General features: G+C 36.5%; 3 protein-coding genes across 3 annotated transcripts; all 3 read right to left on the bottom strand.

Annotated features, from left to right (window-relative positions):
• Nucleotides 1–214: 214 nt before the first annotated feature.
• Nucleotides 215–1,297, bottom strand: LOC6053788 (fibroblast growth factor receptor homolog 1). The gene is given in 1 exon segment (XM_001869779.2): nucleotides 215–1,297. A coding segment is annotated over 1 exon segment (1,083 nt).
• Nucleotides 1,298–2,582: 1,285 nt separating this feature from the next.
• LOC119767848 (fibroblast growth factor receptor homolog 1-like) lies at nucleotides 2,583–3,077 on the bottom strand. The gene has a single exon (XM_038257518.1). It carries the CDS (start codon nucleotides 3,045–3,047, stop codon nucleotides 2,583–2,585), a length of 465 nt encoding a protein of 154 aa, XP_038113446.1. The 5' UTR covers nucleotides 3,048–3,077.
• A 4,762-nt stretch (nucleotides 3,078–7,839) lies between these two features.
• LOC6053787 (tyrosine protein-kinase src-2) lies at nucleotides 7,840–20,577 on the bottom strand. The gene is made up of 2 exons (XM_038257511.1): nucleotides 19,229–20,577; nucleotides 7,840–8,664 (listed from the first exon to the last, which is right to left on the bottom strand). Exons 1-2 carry the CDS (start codon nucleotides 20,570–20,572, stop codon nucleotides 7,840–7,842), a joined length of 2,169 nt encoding a protein of 722 aa, XP_038113439.1. The 5' UTR covers nucleotides 20,573–20,577.
• Nucleotides 20,578–22,449: the final 1,872 nt, after the last annotated feature.

Raw genomic sequence — 22,449 nt, 5'->3', positions numbered from 1 at the left:
CTCCAGAGTGAGTGGCGGCGGCGGCGGCTCTTGTCCACTCGTATGATTTGTAATTAATCTTGATTTATGAGCTTTTGGTTGGGGATTTGCAGTTTTTTTTTGTTCCTTTTGGGTTTAGGGGGTGAAATAGGGAGGCTGGATGCGTTTTTGGGATTTTGTGATATTAATAGAAATTGTTGAAGAAAACTGGAATTTTATTTCATTTATTCAATGACTAAAGCTTCAATCTTTCTACGATTCCCTCAAATGATGGACGTTGCTCGGGTGTAATTTGCCAGCACTCCTTCATAACAGAATAAACCTTCCAAGGACACTGAGTTGGCTCCTTCAATCGATTGCCTTCCTTCAAGTGCTGCAACAAATGCTCCCAAGCTGATATGTGTTGGTACGGTTGAGCACCAAGAGTCATGATCTCCCACAGAAGCACACCAAACGACCAGACATCCGTTCGCGAGTCGAAGAAAAAGTTCTCCAACGATTCCGGTGCCATCCAACGGATTGGAACCTTCCCGGCGGTCATCTTCCGGTAGTACTAATGGTCCTGAACATCTCGAACAAGTCCAAAGTCGGCAACCTTCATGACGTAACCTTCGCTGACCAGAATGTTCTGTGCGGCCAAGTCTCGATGAATGCACTTGATTGATGATAAATACTCCATGCCAGTAGCAATTTGCAGTGCAAATGTTACCAACCGCTGCACAGAAATAGCTTGCTTATCAAGCTTGTCCAAACTTCCCTCGAATCGAAACCCACGAAGAAAGTTCTTCAAATTGCCGTAAGTTGCGTACTCGGTGATGACGTACAGCGAACCCTCGTTGCTGCAACATCCAACCAAACTGATAACATTTGGATGCTTCCCAAACATCTTCATGATCTCCAGTTCGCACACCAAATCCTTCACTTCTTCATCGGTGTGATTTTCGCGCAACATTTTCACAGCAACCGGTATACTGTTCACTCCCTCCGATAATCCGGAAGCTTTCCCCTGCACAACTCTACCAAAAGCTCCAAGTATCTTCCCCAACACGATTCTCTGTCGTGACATTTCCCACCGCAAATCAACGGGGAATTCATACTCCAAATCTGGAACCGAATCGTACGCGTCATTTTGAACCATAACCGTCCGATGCTTCTCAATTTTCACAACCGGCATTTGGAAGCCCTCGGAACTGCCTTGAGCTGGATTCCGCGATACGGTTACCACCTTTATCAACCGCTCATAGTACGTCTTCTTGAGCTGCGTTTGACGATAGAAGTAGATGACGAACCCCACCAGTATTGCTAGTATCAGCAGCATTACGGGTACGAGAATAGCGTACAGAGGGACTTCCGATGACTTAACGACCACTTGCAGAAACACGCTTCTGTTGGCTACCTCAATGTACAGTTCTTTTTCGTAGTAAAATGCTTTGCAAATGTACCAACCTGCATCACTGAAATATACGTTTTCAAATTTCAAAATATTCTGCGAAGACTTGAGCTCCAATCTATCTCCGACTGATTTGAAATATTGATAATCAATACTAGGATTTCTGGAGTAGTATGTAAAACGTAGTGAACACACAAAAGTAACGAAAGATCCAACTGTTGCGGTTCTGTTGGTTAGAATTGTGTCGTCAACTTCCACTTTGACCTCGAGTTTAACTGTACTGTTTACACACCCGGCAGAGTTACATGCACTACACGTGTATTCACCACTATCAAGAAAGATCAACAAATCGATTGTAAGCAAGTGACGTTGAATCTGTAACGACTACGAATAATCTTTTCTCCATTCTTGAACCAAGTGTAATCGGTCGGATTTCCGCCCACTTCACAGGGCAAAACAGCTTGTTGTTCATCATACCCGAGCGTAACTATCACGGTTGTTTCACCCTTGGTGACGTATGGTTTATCCTGAGGTTTAACTCGGTCCTTACTAGCAGCTGTTAAATTGGCCAAAACTGTTGTCCAAATCAGTAGTAACACTGTTGTATACAGCAGCTGGTTAGTCATTTTTCTAAAAATAAGCAACAATAGTCGATCACATGAGTTTATTGACAACTTGGAGAACTTTTGAAGCTACCTCGATGAAGGTTACAGCAGAGCTGAATATAGTCACAAGAACTGTACAATGTTTTTTCTCCAGTTCGCCTGAAGATTGAAGATCGTAGTTGCTGCGCAATCTTTCTATTTCGTTGCGAATATTTTTTCAAGAAACTGGAAACAATTAATCAATTTTGTTTGAATGTTTTTTTAATATGAAAGTTAAACAAAGTCAAAACATTTATTCAAATTATTTTTTTTTATTAACCACCAAACAAATCAACCTGTCTCTGAAATTAAGGTTTCAATAACAATAAATCCATTAATTGTGCTGTACAATAGAAACTGCTGCATGAGTAAGTCATGCTAAACTTGAAAGTTTTAGTTATTGCTGATAAAATAAAACTTTCAATGTAAAACATGATAAGAATTCTTACTTCCCCATAAAAAATAACTCGATAGAGGGAAGTGATATTGAAATAAGTTTCAAGGTAATTCTGCTTATAAAAGTTTTGTTTATCTGGCCAAATAACTAACCTCAAAATTTCAAAACTGACTCACGTATCCATCGCATCCAAGCACAGCTTCATGTGATCCACAACTTCTCCAAACGATGGGCGTTGCTGCGGTGTCAGCTGCCAGCACCCCCTCATAACAGCATAAACACCATCAGGACACTCGGCTGGCTTCTCCAGGCGATTCCCTTGCTTCAAGTACTCCAACAGATACTCCCAACTGGTGACGTTCAGGTACGGCTGACGACCGAGCGTCATGATCTCCCACAGTAGCACACCAAACGACCAGACATCCGTCCGCGAATCGAAGAAAAGGTGCTCCAACGATTCCGGTGCCATCCAACGGATCGGGACCTTCCCGGGTGTCATCTTCCGGTAGTACTCATGATCCTGAACATCCCGAGCAAGCCCAAAGTCGGCAACCTTCATGACGTAACCTTCGGCAACCAGGATGTTCCGCGCAGCCAAGTCTCGATGGATGCACTTGATCGATGAAAGGTACTGCATGCCAGAGGCAATTTGGATTGCAAATGTGATCAACTGGTGTTTAGAAATTACTTTCTGGTTACGCTGCTCATAGTTTTCTTCGAATCGATGACAGTGTAGAAAGTTCTTCAAGTTGCCATGAGCTGCGTACTCGATGATGACGTACAGAGGTCCCTCGTTGCTGCAGCATCCAAGCAAACTGATTACATTTGGATGCCTTCCAATCATCTTCATGATCTCCAGTTCACTCACCAGATCCTTCACATCGTCATCGGAATGGTTGTCCTTCATCATTTTGACTGCTACTGGAAAGATGTTTTCTCCTTCCGGTCCTATTTTTTCTGCAAGCATTATTTGACCAAAAGCTCCTTCTCCAAGTTTCTTCCCCAAGATTAATCGATCACGTTTGATTTCCCATTCTAAATCTACTGGATATTCGTACTCTAAAAATAGTGCGGAACCATAACAGCTGTTTTCGACCATCTTAATTCGCTGCTTTTGAATGCTTACTATACTGCCCATGATCGCATAAATGTCCCATATGCATTTTCATCGTTTTTGAGATAATGATGCAGTTTTGTTCAGAATCGTGTGCTCTTTCAGAAAAGCCTATAACATCCAGCACTTTGTTCTTGAAATCAGGAGAAAATTCCCGGATAAAAAATTACCATTTGATTACCATATTGGATCATACAATGACACTTTGAGAAATGGTAACTATTTGTGAAATCGTTTTTCAATTTCCCAAAATTAAAATTTAACTATATTAAACTATTTGTGAATTGTTTGATTTAAGGTTACTTTTTGTCAAATAGTACTTAAACCATTTATTTACCATACAACAAACAGTTTTTTGACGAAAATAGTACTGAGTTTTTTAAGGTTACCATTGCTAACCACCCTTATGCCAGATGGTTAAACCATTTGTGAGATAGTAAAAATTCATGCCAACCATATAAATACCATTTTTAAAATAGTAGTCAAACATTTTTGGAAATGGTAGTAACAATATAGTTTAAAGTTCAATTACCATATGAAAAAAAGTTTTTATATGGTACTTTTTTATGCGGGTTCAGTTTTTACGCGAAAACTTAACACGTAGCCTTATGTATGGGACAAACTTCAAATGCGTTTTTCTCAGCTTGCTGTTTTTGCATATGGGACATTTATGCGAACATGGGCAGTATAGGCATGTTAACATATTCAGTACTTTCTTGATTTTTGGTGACCGTAACTACCTTTACCCATCGTTCATAGTATTTCTTTTTTAGCTTGGTTTGTCGATATAAAAATATAATCGTAATTACTAATGCTATTGTTACTACATATACGGTAGAAACCACAATAGCTGTTATCGGTAGCACTGGCTTCACGTGGAGAAAGGCACTTTTGTGTGACACAACGGCGTATGTATCCTTATAGACTTCATAACCATATATACATGAATACCATCCTACATCATTGACTGATACATCTAGAAGAGGCGGATTTGTTAACAGCTCATCTGATAAACTTTCGAAATTTGTCGATTTTGTTACGTTTATTCTATAATACATAACTGAAAGCGTACCTACCGGTACATACTTTAGTTTACAAGCAAAATTTACAGTTGAGTGGGCATTCACAGTTTGATTCTCCATGCTTTTTTCTTCAATTTCAAGATTTATTTTAAGCCAAAATGTGTCATTTTTACACTTCAATTCATTACATGCTCTACACGTATAATTTCCAATATCAGCAAGTTGTAGTGTTGAAAATATAACAGTGTTATTCTTCACCACAACTCTCTTATCTTTTGGAATCATAACAACTTTATCCTTAAACCACGTAAAATTTATTGGCGTAGGGTTCAAATCAATTGCACTAGTGTGAACCCAACGTTGATCATCTTCCACAAGCACAACCTCTAACACTCGTTCGGGCAGTTTAATGTATTGTGTTTCATAATCTGGATCGGCATAATCAATGCTTTCCACAATTCTGTCTATAATAATGTCATCATCATTTAAATGCTTAGCTATCAAGAGATTTATTTCGATTACCAATAGAAAAATAACCAACGACTTCATTTCAAAAATAAATCCTACAATTTTGAAACTATACTGATTGTATTCGAGGAGGTAGAACTACTTCATTCGAAGGTATGGAAACTACTGCGAAGTCACCTTGCGCTGGAGTTGATAAACGCCACAAACTATAATTGTATTAGATTTAATTCACCTAATGTTTGAGCATGTATTTTCCTGCAATCTAAGCAGTACACATGCGTAGCTTTGATTCTTAGAACTAAATAAATCCTTGGCTTCTGTTTGTTTGTATAATTCTCTTTGATATAATATTTGACTAAAAAAATAAACGTTTATTTTTTCTATTTTAGATTAAAGCAGTAAAATAAAATAATATAATTTACAAATTGTAATTTTCTAACAAGATCATAAGTTGAATAGTGTTGAATAGAATTATGTAATCCAATTATATTTTTATTTTTGAAAATCATGGGTGATAATGATTTTAACAACTCGCAGCAAATGACAAACACCTTCCGGCGAGAAATTGAGTGTTTTGAGGATTAAAACTTCGAAACAGTTGTCAAGAACAAGTTTATATTTCAAAAGGTCCTGATTTTGGCAACATGAACTAAAAGAAAAGAAATGGTCGATTTTTTTAGGTTCTAAAACAGCAATCCTTTTGATAATATAAATTTAAGTTGCAAACCCAAGAAACAAACGTATTGCTTGAACCCAAAATCAAGACATTTTTATAAATAACTAATTATATGGGTAATTCTCCGCCAACTCACACAGCAGTTGCCCCGACCCCTCTTGGATTTGCGTGAAACTTTGTCCTAAGGGGTAACTTTTGTCCCTGATCACGAATCCGAGGTCCGTTTTTTGATATCTCATGACGGAGGGGCGGTACGACCCCTTCAAATTTTGAACATGCGAAAAAAGAGGTGTTTTTCAATAATTTGCAGCCTGAAACGGTGATGAGATAGAAATTTGGTGTCAAAGGGACTTTTGTGTAAAATTAGACGCCCGATTTAATGGCGTACTCAGAATTCCGAAAAAACGTATTTTTCATCGAAAAAAACACCAAAAAAGTTTTAAAAATTCTCCCATTTTCCGTTACTCGACTGTAAAAAAAATTGGAACATGTCATTTTATGGGAAATTTAATGTACTTTTCGAATCTATATTGACCCAGAAGGGTCATTTTTTCATTTAGAACAAAAATTTTCATTTTAAAATTTCGTGTTTTTTGTAACTTTGCAGGGTTATTTTTTAGAGTGTAACAATGTTCTACAATGTTGTAGAGCAGACAATTACAAAAATTTTGATATATAGACATAAGGGGTTTGCTTATAAACATCACGAGTTATTGCGATTTTACGAAAAAAGTTTTGAAAAAGTTACTTTTTGCGTTTCTCTTTGTTTCGTCGTCCGTGTCTGTCGCGGGTGACCATGAACGGCCATGATCGATGACGACCAATTTTTTCAAACTTTTTTTCGTAAAATCGCGATAACTCGTGATGTTTATAAGCAAACCCCTTATGTCTATATATCAAAATTTTTGTAATTGTCTGCTCTACAACATTGTAGAACATTGTTACACTCTAAAAAATAACCCTGCAAAGTTAGAAAAAATACGAAATTTTAAAATGAAAATTTTTGTTCTAAATGAAAAAATGACCCTTCTGGGTCAATGTAGATTCGAAAAGAACATTAAATTTCCCATAAAATGAAATGTTCCAAAATTTTTTACAGTCGAGTAACGGAAAATGGGAGAATTTTTAAAACTTTTTGAGTGTTTTTTTCGATGAAAAATACGTTTTTTTCGGAATTCTGAGTACGCCATCAAATCGGGCGTCTAATTTTACATAAAAGTCCCTTTGACACAAAATTTCTATCTCATCACCGTTTCAGGCTGCAAATTATTGAAAAACACCTCTTTTTTCGCATGTTCAAAAATGGAAGGGGTCGTACCGCCCCTCCGTCACGAGATATCAAAAAACGGATCTCGGATTCGTGATCAGGGACAAAAGTTACCCCTTAGGACAAAGTTTCACGCAAATCGAAGAGGGGTCGGGGCAACTTTTCCCGATTTCGTGTGAATTGGTAGAGAATTACCCTAATAAAAATCCGTAACCTTGAATATAGAATTTCTTGCGTCAACAAGGTTTTTATTTTGTAAGCAAAAGTTTATTTTGAAATTCCGTTGATAACAGCTTATATTTCCTGCCCTTCTAAAGTGACGCAAAGCCATACTTTTGCTTGTCAAGCAAAAGAGTTGCTTACTGTGCACAAATAACCGCAACATTGTTTGGTCTAGGTTATTCTTAAAGAATAAGTATGGCTAAAAAGTAATCTTATCTATCTATATAAAAAAATTCGACGGTTTTGTTCGAACGCGAATCAGTTCAATACGGAGCTTCGGATCGAGGTGCTCTTTGTTGCGTTGGGTTCGTATAAGTCCAAGGAAGGTTCTTACGCTAACTAATTGACACTTTGGCCACTCTGGAACCGATTCCGGAGCATTGGCAAATTGTAGGGAGAAAGCTACGTAAAATCATATTTTGATCACAGGAGGCTGAATAAGCAAAAAAAAAAAAACGTCAACAAACGAAAAAAAAAACACCGAACGAAGATTGTAGGGTAAGGCTTGTTTTCTATGTAAAATATGATAAGAATTCTTGCGTAAATTTGCTTACACGAAGACTCTAATAAACGAAAGTGATATTGTAATAAACTTACAGGTAGTTTTGCACATTAAAAGTCCTCTTTTTAATTCAATAATTTTGCAATTCTATCTCTAATTTATGTGTCCATCGCATCGGAGCACAGCTTCATGTGTTGTACAATTTCTCCAAACGATGGGCGATGCGTCGGTGTCAGCTGCCAGCACCCCCTCATAACAGCATAAACACCATCAGGACACTGGGCTGGCTTCTCCAGGCGATTCCCTTGCTTCAAGTACTCCAACAGATACTCCCAACTGGTGACGTTCAGGTACGGCTGACGACCGAGCGTCATGATCTCCCACAGTAGCACACCAAACGACCAGACATCCGTCCGCGAATCGAAGAAAAGGTGCTCCAACGATTCCGGTGCCATCCAACGGATCGGGACCTTCCCGGGTGTCATCTTCCGGTAGTACTCATGATCCTGAACATCCCGAGCAAGCCCAAAGTCGGCAATCTTCATGACGTACCCATCGGCGACCAGGATGTTTCGCGCTGCCAAGTCTCGATGGATGCACTTGATCGATGCAAGGTACTCCATGCCAGAAGCGATTTCGATTGCAAATGTGATCAACTGGTGCGTAGAAATAGCTTTCTTATCGCGCTGCTCATAGTGTTCTTCGAATCGATGACCGTGCATAAAATTCCTCAAGTTGCCATGAGCTGCGTACTCCATGATGACGTACAGAGGACCCTCATTGCTGCAGCATCCAAGCAAACTGATAACGTTTGGGTGCCTTCCAATCATCTTCATGATCTCCAGTTCACTCACCAGATCCTTCACATCATCATCGGAATGGTTGTCCTTCAACATTTTGACTGCTACTGGAAAGATGTTTTCGTCTTCCGGTCCTATTGTTTCTGCAAGCATTATTTGGCCAAAAGCTCCTTCTCCAAGTTTCTTCCCCAAGATTAATCTATCACGTTTGATTTCCCATTCTAAATCTACTGGAAATTCGTACTCTAAAAACAATGCTGAATCATAGCTATTTTGTACCATCTTAATTCGCTGCTTTTGAATGCTTACTTTTGGCATATGAACACATTCTGTAGTGTCTTGATTTTTGGTGACTGTAACTACCTTTACCCATCGTTCATAATATTTTCTCTTTAGCTTGGTTTGTCGATATAAAAATAAAATCAAAATTGCTAATGCTATAGCTACTAGGAATACGGTGGTAACCACAATAGCTGTAATCTGTAGCACTGGCTTCACGTATAGATAGGCGCTTTTGTGTGCCAGCACTGTGTAAGTTTCATTGAAAATTTCGTAAACGTAGAAGCATGAGTACCATCCTTCATCTTTTTCTGTCACATTTATCAGTGTTCGATCTGAGATAAGGTCCTCGGGTAATTTTGAGAAATCAGTTGAATTTGTTACTTTTGTCTGATAAAAGTTTATTTCTTTAATAGCTGTTGGATAATTTTTTGGGTAATACTTCAATTCACAGCGAAAATGAACATTTGAATGTGCGCTCACTGATTGATCCTGCATAGTATTTTCTTCAATTTCAAGAAGAACTTTCAGAAAGAAGTTGTCATTTTTACACTCCAATTCATTGCAGGCTCTAACCGTGTAAATACCAATATCGGACAAACTTAATGGTGTAAAAAATATTGTATTATTGTACAAACTTATTTCTTTGGTTTTTCGAGTTATCAAGACGTCATCTTTAAACCATGTGTAATTTGTTGGTTTAGGGTTGAGTTCTATTACCCTAGTTACATTCCAAAGTTGATTATCTTGGTTGAGAACAACCTCTGACGTTGCTTTAGGCAAATTTACATAAGCTGTTAAGTAATCTGAATCGTCATCACTATTTTCAACAGATGTACCAACAACAATTTCGTATAAACTTGTTTGCTCGGCTATTACGGTTTTTATAACTATCACTTTCAAAAATATAGCTAACGGTTTCATTGCAAGAAAACCTTAAATAAAATTGGAGTAAATCTAGCTGCAACAATACACAACAAATTAATACTGCTCCTTTTGATCTTACTCGTTTGAATGTAGAGAAACTACTGAAGGGGTCAACTTACGCTGGAGTTCACTCGTTAACGTCAACAACCATGATTGTTTTCAGATTAAATTTACCTAATGATTCAGTAATGCATTTCCTTGCAATCAATGTGATACGCCATGCGTAGCACTTTTTCCATGAACTGAAGCGTTAAAAATATAAAATGTATTCTGTTTCTGTATATTTGCCTGAAATTAAGTCAAGTTAAACTGCCCAATTTTTTTTTTTAAATTTGAAACTTCACCAAAATCAATTATTTCGTCAACATTCCACTCTCCAATCAACTGACTTTCGCATCGCCCTCTCCCAAAAGCCCGTTGTAAGCCCAAAAGCAACAACAGTTTGATTAAAACCCGATAATCCGCTTGTAACGACAGTTTGGACAGTAAGCGGTAGGGAAGACGAAAAAACACAGATAAATAACATCGCACGGCTGACGGGGCGCGAACCTCCGAGCTTCTGGTCGCCGACGACGGACTTCCTCCTTATCAGCGGCGGCTCGGCGAGACTAATTTACAATCCTGGCACATTCTATTTCAATTTCAAACGTGGAATGCCGGCGGCCGGTCATCTTCATCAGCGTGAGGCGACCCGCATCCCGAGCCCATATTTTATTCTAATTAAAGAGAATTTTTGCTGCATAAATTTTCTTTTGAAGGAAAAAGTTTGAAACACGCAAAGTGACCAGGTCGGATAGTGTTTACTTTTCCCCGTCAAAGACGTGGTTTCCGTTTTATTGTTTTATTATTGTAATTTGCTATCTGGGCCGGCAAACGCCGTCGTCATCGGCAGGCTTTTCGGGTTGTTGCCACCAGGTCGGGCGATTCAGGTATAGGAGGGAAGTTCCGGAGACTAGAAAACAAAATAGCAAGCAGCAACAGTCCCTAGGTTGATGGAAAGGCGGGAATTTATTTATTTTGCTTTTATGAAAATGTCGATTTTTCGTAGATTATGCCATAGGCGGAACCAACGATGAAAATTGGAGAGATTTTTATTTTACATATATGTTTGTTTAATAAAACAAAAAATATATATATAACGTTCTGTTTTTTTAGCCTTAATAAAAAAATCTAACATAAATTTAAAACAAATTGTTAGGTTTATTTATGATTTTCTTTTCAAATAAAGAATATAAAATGATTTTGAATTATTGGTTTATTCAAACAAGTTCAGAATGCATATATGAAACGCTGTCAAATGTGATCAAAATTGTATTCGTTTAAACCATGTTTTTATTGTAAAACCAGGTCCTAAAAGCTTTTCCTTATTTTTTTTATCGGCGTTTTTTTAAGGATTCAAATGTTCAATGTCTTTAAATATTAAAATTGAGTGAAATTTTCTAACATGTATGTATATTAATTTTGATATTGAAAAAAAAATCAACATTCATGTTGCCAATTAGGACTAGTGAATTAAAAATGCAGCCAACATTTTTTCAGAATCAGCTAATTTTTGAAATAAAAATCGAAGAATCTTCATTCCAGAATCAATATAATGGAAAAATAAAAAAAACTGAAATTTGAATTTTCAACTCATCAAAAATTTTAACGGTGAATCATCATATTATATGTCTGCGATTTTAGCTCTTAGACTGCATTAATATGTAATTTTTTACAAGTCTTTACCAACTGTGGTAAAAATTTTACAGAATCATCCAAAATATCAAGCCTTAAATTAATATTTATTTTTTGTTGAAACAACTATGATCAATTATAATACATGTCTCCTTACTAAGGAGGAGTCCTTAGGGCATTGCAAATATTTTTTGAAGTTTATGTCCCTCGGCCGAGGGGGGAGCAAACAATTGAAAAATATTGTTTTTTTTTTCTAGCGATAACTTGAAAATTTCAGCGATGACCACCCTGGTACCCTAACATGTATAGGTCATCGCTGAAATGTCCAAGTTATCGCAGTTTTAGTGAATTCGATCGATTTTTTCCCGTATTCGTCATTTTCCCATTTTTGCGCGTGGCGCGTCGTAAAACCCAGTTTTTATTTTCAAAAAATCATATCTCAGAGTATCGAAAACATAACTTCACCTTTTTTTTACATGTTATGTGAAATTTTCCGAGGAATCCGATAAAAATATTTTCAGACCCTTTGGTCCCGAGACCTTCAAAACAGCATTTTAAATTTTCATACGACCTTTTCAAATATTATGCTAGATTTTTGAAACTTCTTACTATTTTTCCCAAATAGCCAAACCAATCACCTTTCTTTTGCATCTAAGACAGCTAAAATTAGATGAAATGGCGCGGAGATTTTTTGAAAAAAGTGATTTTTGCGAAAATCGATGAAAATTGTCATTTTTCGAACCATCCTAACACGACGTAGGTCACCCTAATGGCCAAACAAAAAAATACGGGTCTAATTATTTCGGTCAAGGAACCCCAAGAAAAATTTTGAGCCCGATCGGAGAACTTTTTTTCGAATCATGCTGTTTTCGTGGGGAATTGCTGAATTAAGCTATTTTATTTTATTTTTTTGCTGAAAAATATGTTTAAGGTGTTTGCTGAAAAATATGTTTAAGGTGTTCAGTGAAAAAAGTGACCATAAACGCAGTAAAATGCATTTTAAATTTGTTAAATTTATTAACCTTTTTTTAATAACATTTTGAATTAAATGAGAAAATGTTTGTTTTTCCTTAATGATATTTTGAGTGAATTTTTGAAGGGTTGCGGTGGACGAGTGGCATAAACAGTTAAAAATATTTGTTATGGCCTTATACTATAAAACAAAGTATTTAAAGCATCATTCTGCCCAAATTTCGGAAAAAAAATCTGGACATAATTGAATAAAAATGTCTTCTACTGAAATCACTTTTTTCATGTTTTGCAATGTATTTTATATACATATTTAACTTGAAAATAAAATATAGTTTGTTATATTTAATTATTTAATATTTTGTATTTAATTTCATAAATAATGTTTCTATATAATAATATTTACGCTCAAGTACAGTTCATTTGAAGTTATTTGAATTAGGTATCTATATTTTTTAGCTGCAATAATTTTTCGTTTTACTTTATTAATATTTGTTACATTTTTTTGTATTTTTTATAATTCTCTAGATATAAAGGCGTCATCCATAAAGTATGTCACGCTCAAGGGGGAGGGGGTCTGAGCAAGTGTGACATTGCATGTTATAAGTATAGGAAAAGCGTGACAAAGGGGGGGAGGGGGGGGGGGTTAATTTTGGCAAATTTTAGCGTGACGTACTTTATGGGTGAAGCCAAAGGCTTAGTGATTTTTCTTGCCTGAAAAAAAATTCAATTTTCAACTGGACCATAGTTGTCAAACATGGAAATTGGAAAACAGCAAACAGCATATTGAAAATGTAAAACCTTTACCAATAGCCATAAAATCATAAAAAAAGAAGAAAAATATATATATTCTATGGCCCTCATAATGCTTATATCCAAAATAGTATTATTATGCAACAGTGATTTAATTTTAAATGGGATTTTCAGTCCCTTTTCAAAGCTTACTTAAATTATTTAATTCCTAATCCTGTAAACTTTCATTTCAATTTAAATTTGTTATTCCAATAAAAAAAATTATTGTGGAACATTATTTCTAACCTTTTAATTTTAAAACTAATATAATTTAAACAAGAAAACTTTGCGGAAAACATATTTGTTAAATATTGATCGATTTAATATAATAAATTAAATATTTTGGGTTTTTTTTACGGAAATTTTTAAACGCGTTGTCTAACTCTAATGATAAAATACCACCACCTGTACCAATATCCAAAAAATCAAATAAAAGGAAGAAAATAACAGAAAAAATCTTTTATATTCTAAACCCTTAAAAATTCATAGATCCAAAATAGTATTATTATGCAAAATTGATTTAATCTTGAATGCGATTATCAGTCCCTTTTGAAAGCTTACTAAAATTATTTAATTCTAAATCCTGTAAACTTTCATTTCAATTCAAATTTGTTATTTCAATTTAAACAAAAAGTATCGAAAAACATTATTTCTTATAACTCTTCAAAATTTAAAATTTATATAATTTACACAAGAAAGCATTGCGGATAAAATATTTGTTAAATGTTGATTAAATTATTTAATTCTAAATCCTGTTAACTTTCATTTCAATTCAATTTTTTTATTTCAATTTAAAAAAAATATTGAGGAACATTATATCCAGCCTTTTAATTTTAAAACTAGAAAACTTTGCGAAAAAATATTTGTTAAATGTTGATTGATTTATTATAATAAATAAAATATTTCGGGTTTTTTTACGGAAATTTTGAAACGCGTTGTCTAACTCTCATGATAAATTACCACCACCTGTACCAATATCAAAAAAAAAAATCAAATAAAAAAAGAAAATAACAGAAAAAAATCTTTTTTAATTTGAACCCTACAAAATTCATAGATTCAAAATAGGATTATTATGCAAAATTGATTTATTCAGTCCCTTTTGAAAGCTTACTTAAATTATTTAATTCTAAATCCTGTAAACTTTCACTTCATTTGTAATCAAAATTAAAAAAATATAATTAAAAACATTATTTCTTATAACCCTTCTAAAATTAATAGTAATATAATTTGCCCAAGAAAACTTTGCGGGTAAAATATTTCTTGAATGTAGATTGGTTTAATAAATAAATAAAAATTATCTGGTTTTTTATCGACAATTTTAAAATTTTGGGGGATTTCACGGAAATTTTAAAATTTCATGAATTTACGCTGTCTAACCTTAATAATAAATGACCATTTCTATAAATTCAATTTCATTTTTCAGTTATTTCAGTTGCTTCAACATACAATCTTCCGTCAAAGCACGCCACTGCCTCTTTGTGGCGACTCTATTTCGGAAACTTCCGCCGCTGCGACGACTGCATCCGACGCACATGCAGAACGCTCAGCTCGCTCTCTCTCAGAGCACTCTACTCTACAGTTCTCCCTATTGCGCGTCCAGTGGTCGGTTTCCTCACTTTGATCTTGACCAACTCCAGTTCGCACTCTTCGTTGCTGCTTTCATTCCTCCCAGAGTGCTCGATTTGATTGGCGGGTGCTCGGCTTTTTTTCTAAACTGCGCTCGGAGGGGTGAACGGAAATATTTAGTCTATTTATTTTCCTGTTTCTAATGATATATCGGAATTAATTCACTGTTAATGGGATAAGGTGTACTTTTGTTGGTTTATCGTTCTTTTCTGTTGGTTTGTTTTTTTTTTCTTTCGAGGGTTTTGCGCGAGTGCCTTTTCCGAGCCCAAAATGAGCCAAAATTGTGGCACGTGGGTTTTACCCGAAAATGTAAGCCATAGAACTATTCATTAATTTTTATTGCCTTTCGGCAGATGGTGAGGCATTTTTTGTTCTTTTTTTTTCTACTTTTGCCCAGGTGGTTTCACGCTTGGAGTGCCGATTTGGTGCTCTTATCTGGCCTGGGTTCTTTGTTACTACAAGATAGTGAAGCGGCGATAACTGACCACTCTGTTGGTTGAGGTCTCCCCTCCTCGGAATGGGTTCAAAAGGTTGCAATTAACAGTGCAAGGAGGAACATATGGACCCATGGATGGCATATTCTCACTTTGCACTCTGCGCTGCGGGGGAAAAGTGATGATGACGATGCTGGTGAAGCGCCAATTTCTCATTTAAAAATATATGTTATTCACGCCATAAATCATAATCTGGCCTGGCAGCATAAGAGGTCATTGAAACTGTTGGTAAAACGATGCATTGACTCTGATGTTGGTATTATTTGTTACAACTTGACAAAAGTAAAAAAAAACAAAAAAAAATCAAGTTCTGCTCCGTAAGATCATCAACTCAGCCTCAACACCAAACCAGTAACAATATAATCAACTCCTTCCCAGCATAGTCCCAACTTTTTGAAGAAAGTTTTACAACAACCTCAACCTTAACCGACTCTTCGCCCAGCCAGCATAAGTGTGCCACTTTGACGAGGCAATCGTCGAGAGAGAGACCCCGCATATGTGAATATGTGAAAAGTGCATCATGATTTATGTTTTTATCAGGGCTGGAGCAGCGGGAAAACTGTGTTGGCTCGTCTTCCGGCCCCGACACCCCTCCTCCCCGTAAGGTTAAGGCAGAGTGAAAGGTTTCGCGAAAAACGTCTGCGTCGTGGCCCGGAAAAAAAAAAGATGAAGCGTTGTTGTGTTGTGCTTCTTTCTCCACGCCACTGCACTGGATGATGCATAAATCAATATTTAACCGTTGCATCCGACGGCCGAGGAAATTAGTCTGCTCACGGCTGGGGGTGCCGGCCAAATGGCCCTTCGGGATTAAGGTCAGAAAAAGCTGCAGAGTTTTTCTCCAAAAAAAAAGTGTTTGACGACGTGCTCCAAATCATGACTTGAAAAATGACACAAGAATGAATAATTACACCATTCCCAAGTAATTTGCAACAATACCCTGTGTAAACATGAGTCCACGAAGCGAGACCTTAAAAATTGATTCCATCCAGCACGATGACAACGCAAACTGGCCAGAACGCAGCCAGCAACAGGTTGATTGTGCCCACCCCGAAAAAAGAAGCAAGAAACACGAAACTCCGAAACTGCTTAAGGGGAAGGAAGTTGAAAAATGGGACATCATTTCCACGTCATGCAACCTGGTGCTGTTGTGTGAGCCTCTCGACAACTTTAATTATCGAATTATCACCAGGTTGGAAAATTATAAGATAACATTGACTCCACAGCAGGCACATTTCGCTAGTAATTGTGACGCTTCCCGGTGGAACTTTGATTCTTTTGGGAGGTAGAGCAGCAAGGCAACAGAGCTGTTATTATTATTCAGAGCAAGTAGAGATGACAGAGGTGTTTTCAAAATTTATGTTGTCTCCACTAAGTAAAAACAACAAAAATAAACTAAAAATTAAGAACTAAAAGACAAAAAAGACAAAAAAGACAAAAAAGACAAAAAAGACAAAAAAGACAAAAAAGACAAAAAAGACAACAAAGACAAAAAAGACAAAAAAGACAAAAAAGACAAAAAAGACAAAAAAGACAACAAAGACAAAAAAGACAAAAAAGACAAAAAAGACAAAAAGACAACAAAGACAAAAAGACAAAAAGACAAAAAGACAAAAAGACAAAAAGACAAAAAGACAAAAAGACAAAAAGACAAAAAGACAAAAAGACAAAAAGACAAAAAGACAAAAAGACAAAAAGACAAAAAGACAAAAAGACAAAAAGACAAAAAGACAAAAAGACAAAAAGACAAAAAGACAAAAAGACAAAAAGACAAAAAGACAAAAAGACAAAAAGACAAAAAGACAAAAAGACAAAAAGACAAAAAGACAAAAAGACAAAAAGACAAAAAGACAAAAAGACAAAAAGACAAAAAGACAAAAAGACAAAAAGACAAAAAGACAAAAAGACAAAAAGACAAAAAGACAAAAAGACAAAAAGACAAAAAGACAAAAAGACAAAAAGACAAAAAGACAAAAAGACAAAAAGACAAAAAGACAAAAAGACAAAAAGACAAAAAGACAAAATGTTAAAATGTTAAAATGTTAAAATGTTAAAATGTTAAAATGTTAAAATGTTAAAATGTTAAAATGTTAAAATGTTAAAATGTTAAAATGTTAAAATGTTAAAATGTTAAAATGTTAAAATGTTAAAATGTTAAAATGTTAAAATGTTAAAATGTTAAAATGTTAAAATGTTAAAATGTTAAAATGTTAAAATGTTAAAATGTTAAAATGTTAAAATGTTAAAATGTTAAAATGTTAAAATGTTAAAATGTTAAAATGTTAAAATGTTAAAATGTTAAAATGTTAAAATGTTAAAATGTTAAAATGTTAAAATGTTAAAATGTTAAAATGTTAAAATGTTAAAATGTTAAAATGTTAAAATGTTAAAATGTTAAAATGTTAAAATGTTAAAATGTTAAAATGTTAAAATGTTAAAATGTTAAAATGTTAAAATGTTAAAATGTTAAAATGTTAAAATGTTAAAATGTTAAAATGTTAAAATGTTAAAATGTTAAAATGTTAAAATGTTAAAATGTTAAAATGTTAAAATGTTAAAATGTTAAAATGTTAAAATGTTAAAATGTTAAAATGTTAAAATGTTAAAATGTTAAAATGTTAAAATGTTAAAATGTTAAAATGTTAAAATGTTAAAATGTTAAAATGTTAAAATGTTAAAATGTTAAAATGTTAAAATGTTAAAATGTTAAAATGTTAAAATGTTAAAATGTTAAAATGTTATGGTGTTAAGGTGTTAAAATGTAATCGGAAAAATCCCTCTTAACTTCCCTGGCTAGAACCTCCTCAGTAGTACTTTCCACTTTCTATCGTGGTCACTGCCCAAGACGTCCACCCCAAATTGACCCTCTTGAGCAAATCATATAAATAAAATAATGACAATCATCGTCGCCCGTCTTCGCCAACCCTTTGGCGCAAGTTAGGTACTCTTGTCAGCAGTATTCTTCTCCCATAACCACACGGTATCACATTGCTCAAATCAGCAGGGTTCTCTCTCTGCCTCTCTCTCTCGTCAGTCTCATCATCATCCCGTTTTAGCGAGTGTATGGGTGTGCGTGTGTTCTGTTCTCCAAGCAATGTCCAGTACATCTCCCGCTGCTCCCGAAAAAAGCTACCGCAAAACAGCTTCTCCTCCATGCGTTTTTTTTTTCGGGAAGTCATTCCACGTAATACACGATAATTATATTCACATTAAAATTGTTGATGTTTTGTGTCTGTGTGCGCGCGAGATTATTTGGCGGCTCTTGAAGAGCGTAGTTTTGCGCACACGCTGATTGCGCTCCCTCTCAAGCTGGCAGAACGAGAAGGAAATACACACTACGGATAATCACAATAATTCTCGCGCCACCGATGATCGGAGGGCCCCAAACCTATCATCATTATCAAGTCGCGCTCGCGCGATAGGCTATCGATTTGACGAGGTATTTCTCGATCGTTACCCTTCTTCTCGTTTTTTTTTTACATGCTGATAAAAAGAGAGAAGTGAGAACGCAGCACCATCGTCTTGAAAGAACAAAGAGTTGAAGGAAAGAGAGAACGGTCATAAACACTACATCAAACTGTGTGTTTTACTGCCTCGGTGAGAGATTTCTTATCTGCGCGATCCGATCGTCGTCGTCGTGCGTTGATCGGCGATTGATCGGATGTCACACGCCCGAGACAATGACGACCGATACAAGGGGGGGACGGGACAGTCGTAAAACTGTGGCACACTCGACGGCCGGACAAAGTCTGGACCGGACAATCTCGTGAGAAATCGCGGTGACGCGTTGTTTATGTGACAATATCCGTCCCCAATAAAGATATCGTCGGAGGGGGATAAGGCTGGGAAACGTGGAACATGTTTTGTTTTTCTTTTTATGTTTGAAGGGTTTTGGAGTCTTAGCTGGAACTGACAATTTTGATTTATTTTATTATTCACTCTTCAAACGTTTCATTGTACATCATTTCCAGATAATTAAGATTACCCACACTCATAATGTGTTCGGGATGTAATGATCCTTCATAGATCTCGTTTATTTTCCCGTACAGCAAGTGATCCAACTGTTTCACAAGATCGGTGAACGTTGGTCGTAGTTCAGCTTGAAGTTCCCAGCAATCCTTCATGATCCTATACACGTCGTCCGAACAACCTCCAGGTCGTTCCAGTCGTTTACCGTGCTGTAGATCCTCGAGTAGCTGCTTCCAAGTATCAATAGCCATGAAAGGGTGTGCTCCCATAGTCATAATCTCCCACAACACCACTCCAAAAGACCATACGTCACTCCGTGAGTCAAAGTACCCAACCTGCAGAGATTCCGGGGCCATCCAGCAGATCGGAAGCCTACCCGAAGTTCTCTTCCGGTAGTAGTCCTTGTTACGAGCCAGTCCAAAGTCCGCGATCTTCATCGTGAGCGCATCACTCACCAGAACGTTCCGAGCGGCCAAGTCTCGATGGATACACTTCACCGACGAGAGATGCTCCATTCCGAGGGCGATTTGGTGGGCAAACGAGATCAGTTGATCGTTCGAGAGAACGTACGATTCTTCCGGCTTGGTGCCACCCACATTTGGTCGATGCTCACGAAGGAAATCCTTGAGATTTCCGTAACGCGCGTACTCCACGATAACGAAAAGAGGTCCATCCTTGGTGCAGCAACCGAGCAGGTTGATGATGTTAGGATGACGGCAAACCTTCTTCATGACCTCCAGTTCGTCCAGCAGATCCTTAACATCGCTTCCCGTGTGGTTCTCCTTGAGAATTTTCACCGCCACCTTGGTGGTTGATTCACCAGGTATCAAATCCTGAGCCTGAGCTGAAAACACCCTTCCAAAGGCACCTTCCCCAAGCTGTTCTTCCATGGTTAGTCTTTCACGATCAATATCCCACTCAGACTCAGGGAATGACATGGTTGTAGTAGTTCGTAGCATCTTCTTTAAAATGGTCTCATTCCCTTTCCTACACCTATAAATCGTTATTACAATTGCTATTGCTACGAAAACAATCCCAACAATAACTGCTATTTCCACTCCCAAATGCTCGTCCTCACTCGGAATCACCTCGTCCAAAACCAACTTTTCATCCTTCTCCAAATCAACCGACACCTTCAAAAACATGGTCTCGCAATACCTAACGTGGTAATCCTTCCACCCACACATGGACCAGGTCCCGTCCGCCTGGTTGATGGTCCCGAAGGGAATACTCGCCGGAAATTGTGGTTCCGACTCCAACTTAACAAATCTATCCGCCAGAATGTAGGTGTTCAAGTCCGGCGCACGAAACGTGGACACGTGAAGCGTAAACCACTGAACTCCAAACTCCCCCGCACCCACCATCGGACAGTCCAAACCGATGTCCGCGTCGAGAAACGATATCCGACTTTCCTGAACTTCTCTCTCCCTAGCCGAAAGCTTCATCCGAAACGCACCGAGACATTTTGCTGTTCTGCAGAACAGGCAAAGGTTGTACACTCCGTACGGAAGATCTCCGAGGGTGGCGTACAGCTGCTCCGTTTGAATCAGCAAGTCGTGATCGCTCCAGCTGACGTTGGGATTCACGTGCTTTGGCCAGTAGCATTTGAAGTGTCCCACGGGGTTTGTTCCGTTGATGAGAATTATGTCGGGACCTGGAATCAAGATCAGCTTGAACAAGATTTGTTACGCAATGTCAACTCGTCCTCACCTTGTGGCACTAAATCGCTGTCGATGGCCTCGCCTCTCGTCAATACGATCTGTAACGCAGTAATCAACCAAAATTGCCACATATTTCTCAGATAAAATCAGATTCAAGAGATGAAATCTTTTGTTCCGTACTCACGGAGTACAAGTGTTGCACTGATTACGGGATATCTCGCGCATCAACAAAGTGCTGCTGATAAGAATTAAGCTAATATAATAGCGTCTCGTTGGTATTTCTTTCCTCTCAGTTGGAAATGACGTCAGCTTAGTGAATTATACTGGAATCTTATTACTGAATGTCTGTTTTATCTTTTGGTTTTAATTTGATGAAATCCAAATCGTTCTGATGCTGATATTGGACTGATTTTCAATGATTCTATTGAAATAAAAGTGCAAATTCTTGTATTTCGCAAATCGAATTTTCACTGTTTTTTTACTTGTATGAAACTAGTGCGTCTATCCAGAAATTTTTCAGGTAAAAATACTGGGATTTTTTCCGAAACTCTGAATTCCTGAATACCGGGATTTGTTTTAAATATTTTGACCCGGTTTTACCGAAATTAAAAAAAAATAATGCAATTTCGGTCAGGAAATTCTGATATGACTCTGAGCAAAATTGGCCAGCATTTACTAATTGATACTCAAAGGTGGAGTTTGTATGGGAAAATCGAAAAAATGTTTGAAAAACCCAATTTTCTTACATTTTGGGCGGCATGGTCTGCTACTTCCATCCAAATATTCTCAAAAGTGAGATTCTTATTGAAAATTTAATGCATACCATACCAAAGCTGTCAGACTCGATCCTAAAAAGTTATAAGCGATTTAAAAAAGTCATTTTTGTGCGAAAAACATTTTTTTCATCATCTTTAGGATCGGGTATCAATGGGGTAATTTCGCTCGTTTTTTGCTTATGGAGCAGGGGGTCATTTTTTCTAGGCACCATAATGAGCATATATAATTATAAATTTAGTTTATTAAGGAATATTGTTGATATTTTAGTGTATTTGCTCTTTATATATATTATTTACGTTAAATAAAATATTATTAGAAATATATATTTGATTCCGAAATAACTTTTCATATTTTATCATTATTCCCTAGATACCGACATTTTTGACGAATCAGGACCAATGTAACGAATAAGTACAGCTGTTGAAACTACAATTTTTGCACAGTGTTATGATATTTTTTATGGAATTCAGCTAGGCCGTTGCAAATATTTTTTGAAGTTTATGTTTCTCGACTCTGACCAAAGTCGAGGGGGGGGGGGGGGGCAAAAAATAAAAATGTATAAAAATTTAAATTACGAGCCATGGTTTCAACATTTTAATGAAAAAAGTGTTTTAAAATGCATTATACACCTGTCCAGTTGTTTTGCCATCACTAGTTTCCAAAATATCTAAGTATTGACGAAAATTTTATTTTTTGCGAAAAATATTTTTTTGCTGTGCTGTACATTGGAATTTCATAAAAATTCAAAACATTTTTAAACAAGCCCAGACATGCTAAATATGATTATCAATGCAGAAAAATGC

Source organism: Culex quinquefasciatus, chromosome 2 (assembly GCF_015732765.1).
Source record: "Culex quinquefasciatus strain JHB chromosome 2, VPISU_Cqui_1.0_pri_paternal, whole genome shotgun sequence".
Lineage (NCBI taxonomy): Eukaryota > Metazoa > Arthropoda > Insecta > Diptera > Culicidae > Culex > Culex quinquefasciatus.
Note: the sequence above shows the minus strand (reverse complement) of the source record. Positions and strands in the feature narration are given on the sequence as shown.